Consider the following 13,308-nt stretch of genomic DNA (forward strand, 5'->3'; position numbering starts at 1 on the left):
AATAGCTGCACAGAACTTTATGATGCACATGAATGGCATCCTCCGGAATATATACGCGATCCCAAAGTATACAAGCACGTTGAATCGCTTGCTTGTGTTTGATTTAAGGTATACCTTGTACAAATCCAAACATTTCCTATTTATCTCAATAGATTCTCGATCGATCTTTCTATTTTCTTTATTCTGCTACAATTGCTTACTTTTACTACCCTTCCAACACCACCAGCCTGATTGATAGCATTATGTAGCATTATGTAGCATTATGTGGCTTAGAAAAGTTTATCATGTTATGCATGTTGCGCAATGTTTCCATGCTTGTCTAAACTGTTCTCTGAGACCAGAATAAACTGACAACTAAAATAGTTGTCGGGAGTGTGATGTCATTGAATAAATTATGTTGACCTGGAATCCTGCTTGCGTACCTGTTGCAGGTATTTGAACCTCTGGACTACCTAGCTAAAAGAGAAAGCATACGCACAAACGATTCCTCTGCAACTGCACAGGAATACCAGATGAGCAAATTAAGCATTGTGAACCGGTTCGAGTATTGGATATAAAATATAAATAAAATGAAATAAAATATTGTATTCGGCAACTATGTTTTTCTTGTTTCATTGCATTAGAAACTAATTTTCATCACATTTTTTTGCACCGAGTGCTGAGTGATTAATTTTTTTATGATATCTCTTGTTACACACCACTTAATTAGCCACATATTTATGATTTTTTGCACCTTATATCTGTTGCTGGTATTTGAACCTCTGGACTACCTAGCTAAAACAGAAAGCAGTATATGCACACACGATCGAGTGCTCTTGGTTAAAAAACTTACATTCAGCAGCCAAAAGCAGTACCATATGAGCCAATTAGCCATTGTCAATAGGTTCGAGTATGGGGATTTAAATAAAAATAAATAAAATGAAATGAAAAATTAGATTTGGAAACAAGTTTCCACTGGGTGGTTAATTTTCTTCTGCAATAATATCAAACAGCATATATGATCAGATGGCAATTTCTTAGATAAAACGTGGATTGGATCCCGGGGCTCATTTTGTTTCAACTAGGAATCATATTTAGAGCCCAATTGCATTGAAGGTGCTAATCAAGTTCTGGAATTCACAAAGTCACAACTGAATACATCTCAATAGCCAGCAGCATATGAACATGAACATCAAGAAGGAGAGCGAAAACAACTCAAGAGTCGAGGTCTGAAATCGACTCGACTACCCAAGAAGGTGGTGGAAGTATTGTTGGCATTGGCTTCAGCACAAATGGATAAAATATATGATAGCGATAAATCGAATAACTTTCGGCCAAGAAACAAGGATCCAAAAGCTTAGTACATCTTCTACTTGGAATATTGTACGCCCAAAAATAGCTTTTGTAATTGAGCAAAACAACATTTTTGTCAACCGGACTGAAGCCTAAAATCAAGGTTGCCATAGTTGAATCCATTTTGTATCCTGCTCCAAGTTGTAGTCCAGAATCATCCCCACGTAACTGAGACTTGTATAATTTCATATCCAATGCTGCAAAGAAATTGTTCAAATCAATATCTTTGTGCAACAAACGCCAGTCCTCCTCCAGCACCCAAACACTTAATGTCCTGCAACTTCTCATAATTGTAGCATAACAAAGTAAGCCTTCTGATTCCCCAAGACAACGACTATTGGCAATTTCATTGTCTGCAGAATCCGAATAGTTACCATACCGTTCTCGGTTAGGGAAATTGATCATCAACCTACACATGTCGCCGCGAGTTTCACCACTGCCTTCCATGTTGTTCAGATTGTAAGCAAGGATGCTTTCGCTCCCTTCAATCCAATACATAACTCCATGACAGATAAGTATACTGTTATAAGGAACAATTTTCCACTCGATACCACGAGGGCGTGAAACTCGATAATTATTCCATTCACCCAACATAGAAGAAAAGATTTCAATGCTGAAATTGTTGGATTTTTCACCGAAGTTTGGGATGCGAACAACCGTGTAACAAGTTGTAGAAAGTAATGGTGATGAAATAGACTCGCAGATGAAACCATGAAGACATTGAAGTGCCACACTTGATGTGGGAGGTGGCGGAAGAGAAACCCATGTTCGAGTAAGTGGATTACAAACAGAATAATAACATTGACTTATTAGAAGTGCTGCAATTGGTATCAACCCACTTATTTATGAAATCAGGATTCGAGAAAAGAGATAGCCATACCTTTGACACACACTTAAACTTGTAGATGGAATTCACAGGAAGATGAAGAAATATCTGAATCCAGATATCATCTGTCAAATATAGGCCTGCATCAACTATTCCAGTTCTTGGCTTAGAATAATAACAACCCATGTTTTGTTTCTTGATTGGAATAAAGTTTCTGGACTTGATAATAAGGAAGAAAGAATATCTCCAAATATGCTGTGTTTGCGAAAACAAAGTCAATGATCTGAATTCAGTTCATGGATATAAAAACAATTTTCATGTACGTCATCCTTCATAAACACAAACTTGCACTACAAGAAAAGTTGGATTAAGCGATCAGGCATTTTTGGTTGGAAAAGCCCATATTAAATCGCTCTACCCCTTAAAGCGACTTAATTTGGCTCTCGCTCTCTAGTTGCAAAAGGTGGGATTTCAACAAGTCTAGAGCAGCTAGGCAATCGCTTTAGTAATCAAACAACTATCATGCAGCGTCTTTTTTCTTAACTGCTTCATGGCTAGACCGACCTTCCTAGAGCAAGCAAAATAGTGATCGCTTTAAAGCTAGACCAACCAAAATACAGCAAGTGAAACGCTGATCACTTCATAGATAAACCAACGATAAGAGAGCAAGTGAAACGCCGATCGCTTCATAGATAGACCAACCATAATAATAGAGCAAGTGAAATATCTGAAGTTGGTTGCTTACATTTTTGAGCTACCAAACTTTTTGCCCGCTGCATCTGTTGTTCTGGTGCCGGAAGTATCTGGCCGATTACGATTTAGATAATCCCAAATTGAAATTAAAATTGATACTAACACAGATTATGAACCAAATTAAAAATTGAATCAAGTTTTATTATCACATAGATCAATTTACATCATTTCTTATAAAAAGATAACTGCAGCTCTTAACAAATAGCTTGATCCTTAAACCGACCAAACTTTTGGGTGCTCACTAGGAAGCTTTTCGTACGGCATTTCAAAAAGATGTTTCGCGTAATCTGCACATTCTTTGGCTGTAAGAGGAATGCCATCACCTTTACCAATAGTTTTACGATATATTCTGAGGTCATCTTGTCCCAAACAAAATTATATTAGCATACTTGCTAACGAAATGCCTGAAGTCAGTACATATGAAATTAATGGGAATCTGGAATCCATGGTGGTACTTACTTTATTGCTCATTCTGTAGATGATTTTATTGAACCAACCTCCACATCCACTTGGCACAGCAAAAATATTGTCACTAATTTCATAGATCTTGTCCCTCTCCTCGGTGCTGGGCTTTTGGGGTATTCCTGATCTTCTGAGAATCCGTGCTGCTCTTGGATTCAAATATTTAAACTCACACCCGTCAGTTGCAATGTAGGTTCCAGCCTCGTTCCTCACTAGGGAAACAGTTGTACCAAAAATAGGACAAATATTCACATCCATGATCTCTACACCACGACGTGGCTCAAGTCTAAGCCGTCCCATTTCATGTGGTTTCAGCGGGGCTGGTAACGAGTTGAAGAAGCGAGCAGCCTCGACTTCATGCAACACACGCATGAAAACAATGTCACTCATACGCATTTTCCTCTTAAACGTGCATTTAGCAATCCCGTCTCTCTTTGCCGCCTGCCAAGTACGAAAATCATTAGAAACACAAAGAACAAAGTTCACATGAATGCCAAAGCTCCCGATAAGACAAAAACAGATCAACCAAAGAGGATATACAACTTAGACATTCACTCGGAGAAACAGTCCATGCCAGATGCGGAAAACATAAGAGCGATGCAACATACATACGACTCATGTATAGAAGTCGAAAGAACATTCTTTCATGACTTCTAGAATCACAAAAGAAACTGGATGGAAACCTGTAATGTATATCTAGATACACATCATAAAACTATATTAACACTCAAGACCATACACAAAAGAGAGGATTTTGTTTGTAAACTTTGCACAAACCTCGTTAACATGCCCCCGATTTCCACTCTGAGTCCAAATAGGTGAACCTATCAATTCAACAACATCAACATCTTCTGGTTCAAACTTGATAAGAGACTTCCTCTGCTTGATTTTTAGAGGAGTTCCTTTCAGCTTGATTTCCTTCATTATCTTCATCTCAGGCTGTAAGTCAAGAACGACAGCCTTTGCTGCTACCCGAAGCGCTTCCTAATTCAAAATGCAAACCGTTTGGTAAAAGTAAGTATACATGATGTGGGTCATCGCACAGCAGATAAGTAGCACCTTCAAATCGCACCCTTAGATTTACAAATTGAAGGATCGCTCATTATGAGGAAACCAAATAAGTGACATGCATGTTACATTAACCAAACTATCACACATCGACATGCAAGAAAAACTAAAATACTATTCAAAAGTTTAGAATAAAGTCTCTGGAAATTCATTATTTTTGTTTAGTTTTATGATCTTTGTCCAAATGATTTCCAAGAATCAAGGACAAGTTATATGAACTTAAACATATGGTTGATTGTTTAACTTGTAATCTTGAAATGCTCGTTTTCATTGCAATACGAATCAAACAAGTATAAAGTTCAAATCGAATACACTAGACCTTAGCAGTATCATTGTCCTAGAAGTGGTTATGTAACTAAGACTGAGTGGCATTGTTGTCGTAACTCTTGAGCATGTAAGATTGGCAGGAAGAATCAACTACAAATTGAAATTAGTAATAAAGAACTAAGAGAAAGAGAGAGACAGACACAAATCAATAATATTACCAACCTTGATTCAGTAGAAGTTGGAACCCAGCATCGGCTTCTTCTTCCAAAAACCTCACTAGTTGTTTCACCTCCAGATGTTCCTACCAAAATCAAAATCAAGTCAAAATCAGGTCAAACTTCATAAGCAAAGAGACAACATCATATATAAAGAAATCCTATAATACAATCAGAAGAGCTATACTTACAGAGAGACGAGCTCTGTATTTTTCCACTCTGAAACACATTCTTCTTCATCCCATTCACCCTTTAAAAACTTCTCTGAATACCACCTGCGAAACTAAAAAAATGAACTGTTAAAAAATCTCTTCTTCTAAACTCTCAGGGAGGAAGAGAGGGAAACGGTCTGTCTTACTTGTTGGAGGATTGATGATAAGCAGATTTATAAGTTGTGCACATAGTGATGTTGATACAGAGCTTTTCTTCTCCTACTCCTTACCCATAATAAAACACAAACTCGAAACCTTAAACCCTGGATAAACTTTTCGCAACCTGCAAAATAACAGTACAGTTATGTATAGTGATTCTTTGAGCAGAACTAATTTTGTTTTTAAACTTTGGAGTATATCGGAAAGGAACAAAAGCATGATCTGTAAAAGGGCAAGAATCTAAACACAAAATTCCACGATCAAGTCCGCCACAGAAAAAAAAAATACAACCAAAAAACTTTGCAACAATGTTTATATGGTTGGTCAAGGGAGCAATACCTTGGCAGCTCTTGTCCCTTCGTGAAACAGCGGTTTCTGGTTTCTCAATGTTGAAGAAAGTTGCTGAACTTCGATTGAGAGAAGAAAAGTCCAATGCTTTCCACCTATAACATTGGAGGGTAAACAAATTAGATTAGCATAAAAAAAAACAATATGCTAATTGCTTAAGGAAATAGTTATTTGCTTATCAAAGCTCCTCCACCACAAGTCCACAATTGCACAATCTGCGAGATTCCCCGAGTACTGGAAGGATATGAGGGTTCTGACTTCAAACTTAGAAGGATACATCATCAAAATAGATAAATATGAATCTCAATGTCGATTCGTACTTTAAATGTGGTATAATGGCATATAAACTATGAACCACGAAGCTTCAGAAGGGTTCTGACTTCAAACTTAGTATGATAAATTATCGAAATCATTAAATATGAAGCTCAATGTCCATTCAAACTTCAAATTCGGTATAACACACTATCATACTACTTGAACCAACTTTGTCAATTATACCACCTCCCATATTTTCAGATCTGAAAATGAAGAGTTCTGTGGTGGTGAAGATGTTTATTTATGGTGAAGAAGATAAGGTTTCATACAGATAATGAAAATCTTTGGACGATAAATATTTGATTTAAGACTGTCATACGGATCAAGGAAAGTGTGTTTTCTTGGTGCTTTCTCTTTGTGCTTTTGTGCTTCTCTTTCTGCTTCACACTTATTAGATATGCAGTCTGTCTCTACTTCTATTTCTTCGGTCTAGATTTAAAAATAGATTCCTGATTATAAATTAGACCGGTCTTTTTATCTGAAACCTACTGTTTGGTTTATACAAGTGCATCTCAATCGATCGACCTTAGTCAATTTCTCCACATAGTTATCTATCAAATAAACCGAATTTTCGTGGCTTCACTTAATTTCATTTTTTGTTGTTCAATCTTACCCAATGTCAATCGGCCTCACTCAGATTTTCCCAAAAATCATTAGGTTCTTTATCTATCATTTTAATTGAATGTTCATCGACCTTAATTAATTAAATACATTATTTATCAATCTTGTCCAATATTACTGGATCTCGCTCAATTTTTCTTAGATTCCATGAGTTTATATGGTTATCGATCAAATAAACTAAATTTCCTTCGTTTTGACTTAATTTAACTTGTTATCCATCAATCTTACTCAATATCGTTGGACCTCACTCAGTTTCTCTTAGATAGATTGGTTTATCTAGTAATTCATTATTTTAACTGAATGTCCATAAGTAGTTCACCGAGGATGGGAACTACTGACAGTAAATCGGGAAAATTGACCAAGTTCCACCGATTTTTTGAAAAAAGGGAATTAATGATAATTTTAAAATTTTCAAGGTTTTGATAAAACACCTAAATCAATTTCATGTTAAATCATATGAATCAGATTTTTCCGATTCTTTCTTTTCTCTGTCCCAAATTTTTTTAATCACGAAATTAGGATACAAATAGTATTTAAGATCATACAAAATTGTGCAAATTACAAAACGAACAAGGAATTCGATTTTTCAAATTTATCTGGCCAATAGAAAGCCAAGATCTAGGTAATGATTGGAAACAAATTCGGTAATTACCTTTGGTTGTCAATTAGATAGAATTTCGAGTAATGTATTAGAAATGGACGGGAATGAACAAGTGAATTATTATCGTAGAAAATATGTAGAACATATAAATTTTTGATTGAATACTACAAATGTGTATAAATCAATTGAATGAAAATGATTAGCAAAATGAGAAAGAATGGGAAACCCACCTCGTAAAATTAATATAGAACTTCTATTGAAAAGCCACCTCGTAAAATTTCTACAAATCAAAATTAAACATCTCAATATCAAACATCAAACCCTAGATTGGTGATCGCTTCCCTTTCCCATTATTAGAATCATCCACTTTCCTTTTCTGAATTGGTGGTCGCTATACCTTGGTTGCTGAGACAGATTTTTAGCAGCCAAACATATTTTGAATTGCTGATACATGGTAGCTTGAAGTAAATAGCTACTAACCTACTATTCCACTCGCTATGTAGTATTGGGAAAAATGCTGGAGCAACCCACAAATTTAATTAGTAGCTACGATTTAATGGGAGCATGTTAATAACAACCAAAGTTTTTGGTAATTGCAAACGTGGTTGCTTAACTATTAAAGCGACCAAAATTTTGAGATCTTGCTAAGATTTTGGTCGCTTAAACCAAGTTTTCTTGTAGTGTTGTCTGTTGAATTTTGTATTTTATTAAGACTATTTCTACACCTACCGAGTTGCCATTTCTCGCGGTAACTTCTAAATAGGTTAATACATTTTGCTGGGAATTTAAAACTCTTTGAAATATAAGCATAAAATATTAGTGATTTAGTTGGTTTTGCAGCGCAGAATTCTGTAAGTTTTAGCCTTTTGGCAGTCCAAGTCAGAGTACTTACCTTGTACAATTTCTACAGAGTAACTATCAGGACTGAGGAGAACCTCCACCAACAGCTGGAAATGCACTTATGTAACCTGCAAAATAAGTTATTGCTGGTTCATCTACAATAAACATTAAAGCAGCACTCATATTGCCTCTTGTTTCTGTTATCTTAAAACAAGGCTTGTAATCAGTATTGGTTTAAGACTACTCTATCCATCGCGGTGTTAGTATTGGTTTCTGCAGCATCACTTGTTTGGGTGTATAATGGGACTATGTACTGGTTGAAATTGTTTGTCCTCTTGAAAATTCCTTAAAGGTAAGAAACGTAAATAGGTTTTACCCCGAAGCAGAACTTATAATTTTCCACTCTAGCTCAGCGTAACTACAAGGACCAGGACTGCTAAAAATTAGAACTTGCTTTCTGCTGGGATCATCATCCCTATATCAGAGTTGCCTGGGTTTTACTACATGCATATCATAATGACGCATGGAGAGATTCGTACTCAGCGTGCAATATTTATATTGCCAAGGCCGCTTTCCTGGAGACAAAAGAAAAAATTTCCTTAACTTCAAGAGAGCCATTCTTCAATGTCTAAGCATTCATGAGAGGTTACAAAAATTCGAGTGATTCCCAATGAAATGGTAAGACTTCTCTGCTTGGTGGTATGTTTCTAACAAGCTAGACTGCAGTAATAACTGTTTGGAAATAAAACCATGGTCGTTCATTATGTCTGTGTTTATACAAAAATTGATTCCCAAATGCAATTGTGATCCTGGTTGTTGAAGTCCAAACCTTTGATGAACTACTCGAGAGATGACTTAGACCATTATTAAACTGTACTCGGAAGTCATACTTCAATTTGCATCTGTGAATTTCAATGCTCAACCACAACTCCCTGCGTCTGAAACAACATAAACTGAAAATTACCTAAACTACAACAGAAGAGATTACCCTTAAACCAATCGAAGGAGAAGACCTGCACTGTTATTAATACTAATACCTGTAGGCTGTTGATCATGAGTTGTATCCACTCGTGAGAACATAAAAAAGAGAACACATCAGTGGTGATACTTCTGTCCTTTAAGTATAGTCCATGCTCTGTAGAAGTCAAGCACGGAAACAGAATATATTCTATTGTTCAATTTTGATTAACATCAGTTTCAAAAAAACTAAAGTTGCTTGTTTCTTACCTATAGAGTTGTTCAAGCAGGACTACTAGCGCAATTTGATGATTCAAAACCATAGAGGATAACTTGATTGTTACGTTAGCACGTTCTCGCACTTGCCGACCATGCCCATAAGGTCCACCTATGCAAAATGATAGCGTTGATGACCCCTACAAATGTGTACGACTATTTAAATGCTAAAATTGAAAAGACTTACGTGCAGCTGAAAACCAGGATAGAATCCCAAAGTTTTGGTTGAGTCAGTCATATTTTGGAATTTAGAATCCCAAACATGTTATGATGGTACGAAGAAATTGGTAAGAGACAATCTGGCATAAATTTGAAGAGGATTTCAGAAAAAAATGAAGAGTTGACCTAACGAAAAACTGAAGAGTAAGGCTGACCTAATGACTTTCTATAACCCTTGACAGAAACAATGATTTGTACCCGGATCACAAAAACAAATGCCACCTAAATGTCTTAAATATTTGGTACAAGTTGAGGTTTAAGTGAATACTGAGTTTCCTGCATCTCCCACCATGTCAGCCATTTGCTCAGACCCGATGTCTAGTCCATGTTCGTCTAGCAACACAACCTACAAGGATTCAACGAAAAGAGAATAGATTATGATGGAGTAAATTATAGGGCTTAACTAATTACAAGAGATAAGTAAAATAACAAAAGTAGGAAAGCATGACTAGTGACTGCGTTTGGTTAGCGTTCATGTGTTGCTAACAAGTCTAACACATTATAAATGACACGTTCCCATGATAACAATATTCCATCCTAAGAATCTGCAATTTTACCAAGAATATTGGCGAATAACATGAGTTTAAGAATATACCCAGTCTCCAGACTTAATATGCTGCATTACCAGTGCATCTTCACCTTCAATCTGAGCCTTCACATTGCTATTCCAATGTCATTCGAAGCAAAAGATTAGATACAGTCAGATCAGGCTGAGGACCTTCTTTACATAACTATTGGGCACCATGTGTATATGACAGATAAACTCAGAAGAAAATTTATGGTTTTGTGTAAAGCTCCACCATCTGTTAAACCACAGTTCACATTCTCAAGTAACCCCATGTGTATGGTAGCTACATATACTACCCTGGCTAAAGTTTTTAACGTTGATACTGGTTCGAGTTTAACTAATCAAATACAAGTAACATGAATGTAATAACGAGTACCAAAACGCATATAATTCCCACTAATCTACTCAATACTTTGAACATAAAATACTGGATGTACCTGGTGTTTTTTGGATTAGAACGTATAAGAATGTCTTCAAAATTGCAATACAACTTGAGCTTATCTTTGTACTCATCTACCAACAACTGTACTCCTTGTGATCTTTTTCGTCCTACTGTTAGTATTCTTATTGGAAGTGCTCTCTGTCATTTTATCAAACACTTTGAGATCATTAATTAGTAACCCAAATTTCCTTCAGTTCAGGATCCCAAACTTCTAACGGTTAAAAATCAACATTGCTTTTATATTAATTTACTGAAGTTTAATGCTTTCTCTAAGTCAGAGATATTTCCTTTAAATCGTTCTTACTAGGTTCAATTTACAAAAATCCAAATTTCATCCACATTTTCTTTTCATCTGAACTCTGAAGATTAAAAATTCGACATGGGTTTTTCATGAAATTACTGAATTTACGTATATTCAGAGATTTCTCACAAAAACAGAGAATAAAAAACTGAATAAAATGGGGAGAGTATTTTTACCACAGCTTGACCAGAGTATTTAGATTGTCTACCTCCAGGTGGAGAAGAAGGAGACGAATACTTTGAGCAACTTATTCTGGTATTTAAGGAGAATGTAATCATTGTCTTCAACGGAGGTGGCGATGAATTGATGATAAGAAACAGAGGTCTATCCAACCAGTTAAACCAGGTTCAAAACAAAAAAAATCTATTTTTACATGGGATAGAACGGAAAACGTTTCACTTGTGTCTTTAGCCGAGCTGGAAAAAAACGGTTCAGTTTCGACTATTCTGCATATTTGACGATAAAACGGTGTAATAATTCGAAAACAAGGTCTTTTTAATCGTGGCATTTTTAGAGGCTAACAATAAGACAAAAAAAAGTCACCCAAACGTAAAATGTAGCCAGCTCTTATCGCGAGTTTTCCTAATGGCGGAATTACCCTTTAACATTCGGACGTTAAAGTACCATTTTTACCACCTGAATGCATTCAGGAGCCAAAAAAATTCCTATACTTCCGATTATGGTTGGCGCAGTATTAGAATGTATTTTGTCACTTGTTTTTCATTTCTTTCATTTTTGAGTAATAAGAGTGAGAGAGAAGAAGGTAGAGGAAAAAAGTGAAAAACCAATTTTTGATTACGAAGATGGATGGATATGAAGAAGAAGGTGACAATCATCGGGGATGACGATTTAGAGATGACGATAATGTTGAAGGTTCACGTCCATTTAGAGATGACGATTTGAGGTATATGATGAATGATCCAAACTTTTGCGGAGAGGAAACCCCAGACGACGATTTCATGGAAGAAAATGGAGAATCACCCGATATTGAAGCTAATGATGCATCTAAAACACATGCATTGTGTTAAGAACCTCAAATACTCACTTTGTATGTGTTTGTATACGTTTCGAGAAAAAAAAGACGATCTTTGCATGCATTGAATGGCCTGATCTACCCAGATTCGGGAGCTAATGTCCATAAATATCTCCCGAATGTATCTTCATGTGTAAAATTTATGTTCATTCGGTAGTTTTGTTGATTACATTGGCTTCCGAATATAAAAAAACCCCTAGATTGGTTTTACAAAATTTGGGGCCATTCGGTAGTTATGTAGAGTATAATTTCTTCCGAATGGTCCCGAAAACGAATTCCTCCAAAATTTCAAAACTCGTTATTTTCTTCTTTCAAATTCGGTAGTTTTGCATATTAAAATATCTACTGAATATATCCTTGGCCCCAAAATAGAATTTCATCATCTATGAAAATCGGAGGTACGTTAATTATGTTAAATTCCGAATCCATATATTCGGAACAAATTTATATAACTTAGCTTCCGATTATGTTAAATTTTGTACTCAGTGACCTGTGTAAATTCATTCGACTTAATCTTTTGTTTAATGGAAATAACTAACTTCTGAATGTTGTATATTCGGAAGTTAGGTGTAGTTATTATATTCCGAATTGTTGTAAAATAAGTTGTTGCTTTCATTTGCAGGTCGTTGTAGAGGTTGTCGATGATTTCTATTTGAGGAGAGATACTTTCCTATACTACGCAAACGATTTGGTATACTCATTACTATTCTTTTTTCTTTTTTTTCTTCCTTTTTTGTATTTTAAATCCTTATGCTTATTAGATATTGTTTTGTTTTATGCACGTTTAGACATTTGGAAGTAAGCAGGAGGCAAAGGAATGGCTTGTCAATAAGGTAAAAGATAACATGTGCGTGGTAGTTCAAAACAATCATGTGAGTGACACTCGATTTGAAATGATTTGTGAGCGGGGCTGGACGCGAAAGATTCACGAGGGAAAGAATAGTAAGTACGTCCGGAAGACGAATAGGAAACACCGAAGCAATAAAAAGAAGATAGGATGCCCATTTAAGATTGTCTTCTATAAGCCCAATGGTAGTGAAGGTAAAGAGTATAAATTGTTTAAAGTTGATAATGGTTGTCACAACCATGATGATCTGGACACCCTAATTGGACATGTAATGGTTGACAAGTTAAAACCACATCAAATGGAGACGTTGAGGTCTATGCGGATTCAAAAAGAGAGTGCGATATTAAGTAAAATAAAGGCGGCCGGACGACCCCGACAACTTGTCTACTTTGCCTACAATTAAGTCGGCCCTAGCTACGATCAAAAGGACGAGATGGATGGTAGAACGGTCATGCAACAATGGGAGTGGTTAGCGGAGTTACACGACTACACCTTGAGAAGGGAAGAAAAGGATGGTAAAGTGGTTCGTATTTTCTTGGCACATCCCGAAATGGTCCAATTGGCTCAATGCTTTCATCAAATTTTGTTGATAGATGCTACTTATAAGACAAACAAGTATAATATGTCGTTGTTGAACATCGTTTGC

The 13,308-nt window shown here is 36.0% G+C and overlaps 1 protein-coding gene and 1 long non-coding RNA gene across 2 annotated transcripts; both read right to left on the bottom strand.

Moving 5' to 3' along the window:
- Nucleotides 1-4,219: 4,219 nt before the first annotated feature.
- Nucleotides 4,220-5,180, bottom strand: LOC113335192. The gene is made up of 3 exons (XR_003353219.1): nucleotides 5,115-5,180; nucleotides 4,931-5,009; nucleotides 4,220-4,357 (listed from the first exon to the last, which is right to left on the bottom strand). It is a non-coding gene; the product is annotated as an uncharacterized LOC113335192 (long non-coding RNA).
- Nucleotides 5,181-8,595: 3,415 nt separating this feature from the next.
- LOC113335320 (putative RNA methyltransferase At5g10620) lies at nucleotides 8,596-11,130 on the bottom strand. The gene is made up of 7 exons (XM_026581411.1): nucleotides 10,959-11,130; nucleotides 10,477-10,619; nucleotides 10,067-10,133; nucleotides 9,740-9,817; nucleotides 9,247-9,392; nucleotides 9,057-9,154; nucleotides 8,596-8,957 (listed from the first exon to the last, which is right to left on the bottom strand). The coding sequence occupies exons 1-6, from the start codon at nucleotides 11,058-11,060 to the stop codon at nucleotides 9,115-9,117; spliced, it is 576 nt and encodes a 191-aa protein (XP_026437196.1). The 5' UTR covers nucleotides 11,061-11,130; the 3' UTR covers nucleotides 8,596-8,957; nucleotides 9,057-9,114.
- Nucleotides 11,131-13,308: the final 2,178 nt, after the last annotated feature.

The sequence above is a fragment of the Papaver somniferum genome, unplaced genomic scaffold (genome assembly GCF_003573695.1).
Source record: "Papaver somniferum cultivar HN1 unplaced genomic scaffold, ASM357369v1 unplaced-scaffold_139, whole genome shotgun sequence".
In the NCBI taxonomy this organism is placed as follows: domain Eukaryota; kingdom Viridiplantae; phylum Streptophyta; class Magnoliopsida; order Ranunculales; family Papaveraceae; genus Papaver; species Papaver somniferum.

What these genes read in the sequence shown, in the direction of transcription:
- LOC113335320 (XM_026581411.1), bottom strand. Translation starts at nt 11,060, where the DNA reads ATGATTACATTCTCCTTAAATACCAGAATAAGTTGCTCAAAGTATTCG. An exon ending in AATACTCTGGTCAAGCTGTG is followed by an intron (nt 10,620 to 10,958) that starts GTAAAAATACTC and finishes ATAAAATGACAG; the next exon opens with AGAGCACTTCCAATAAGAAT. An exon ending in TCTAATCCAAAAAACACCAG is followed by an intron (nt 10,134 to 10,476) that starts GTACATCCAGTA and finishes ACATTGGAATAG; the next exon opens with CAATGTGAAGGCTCAGATTG.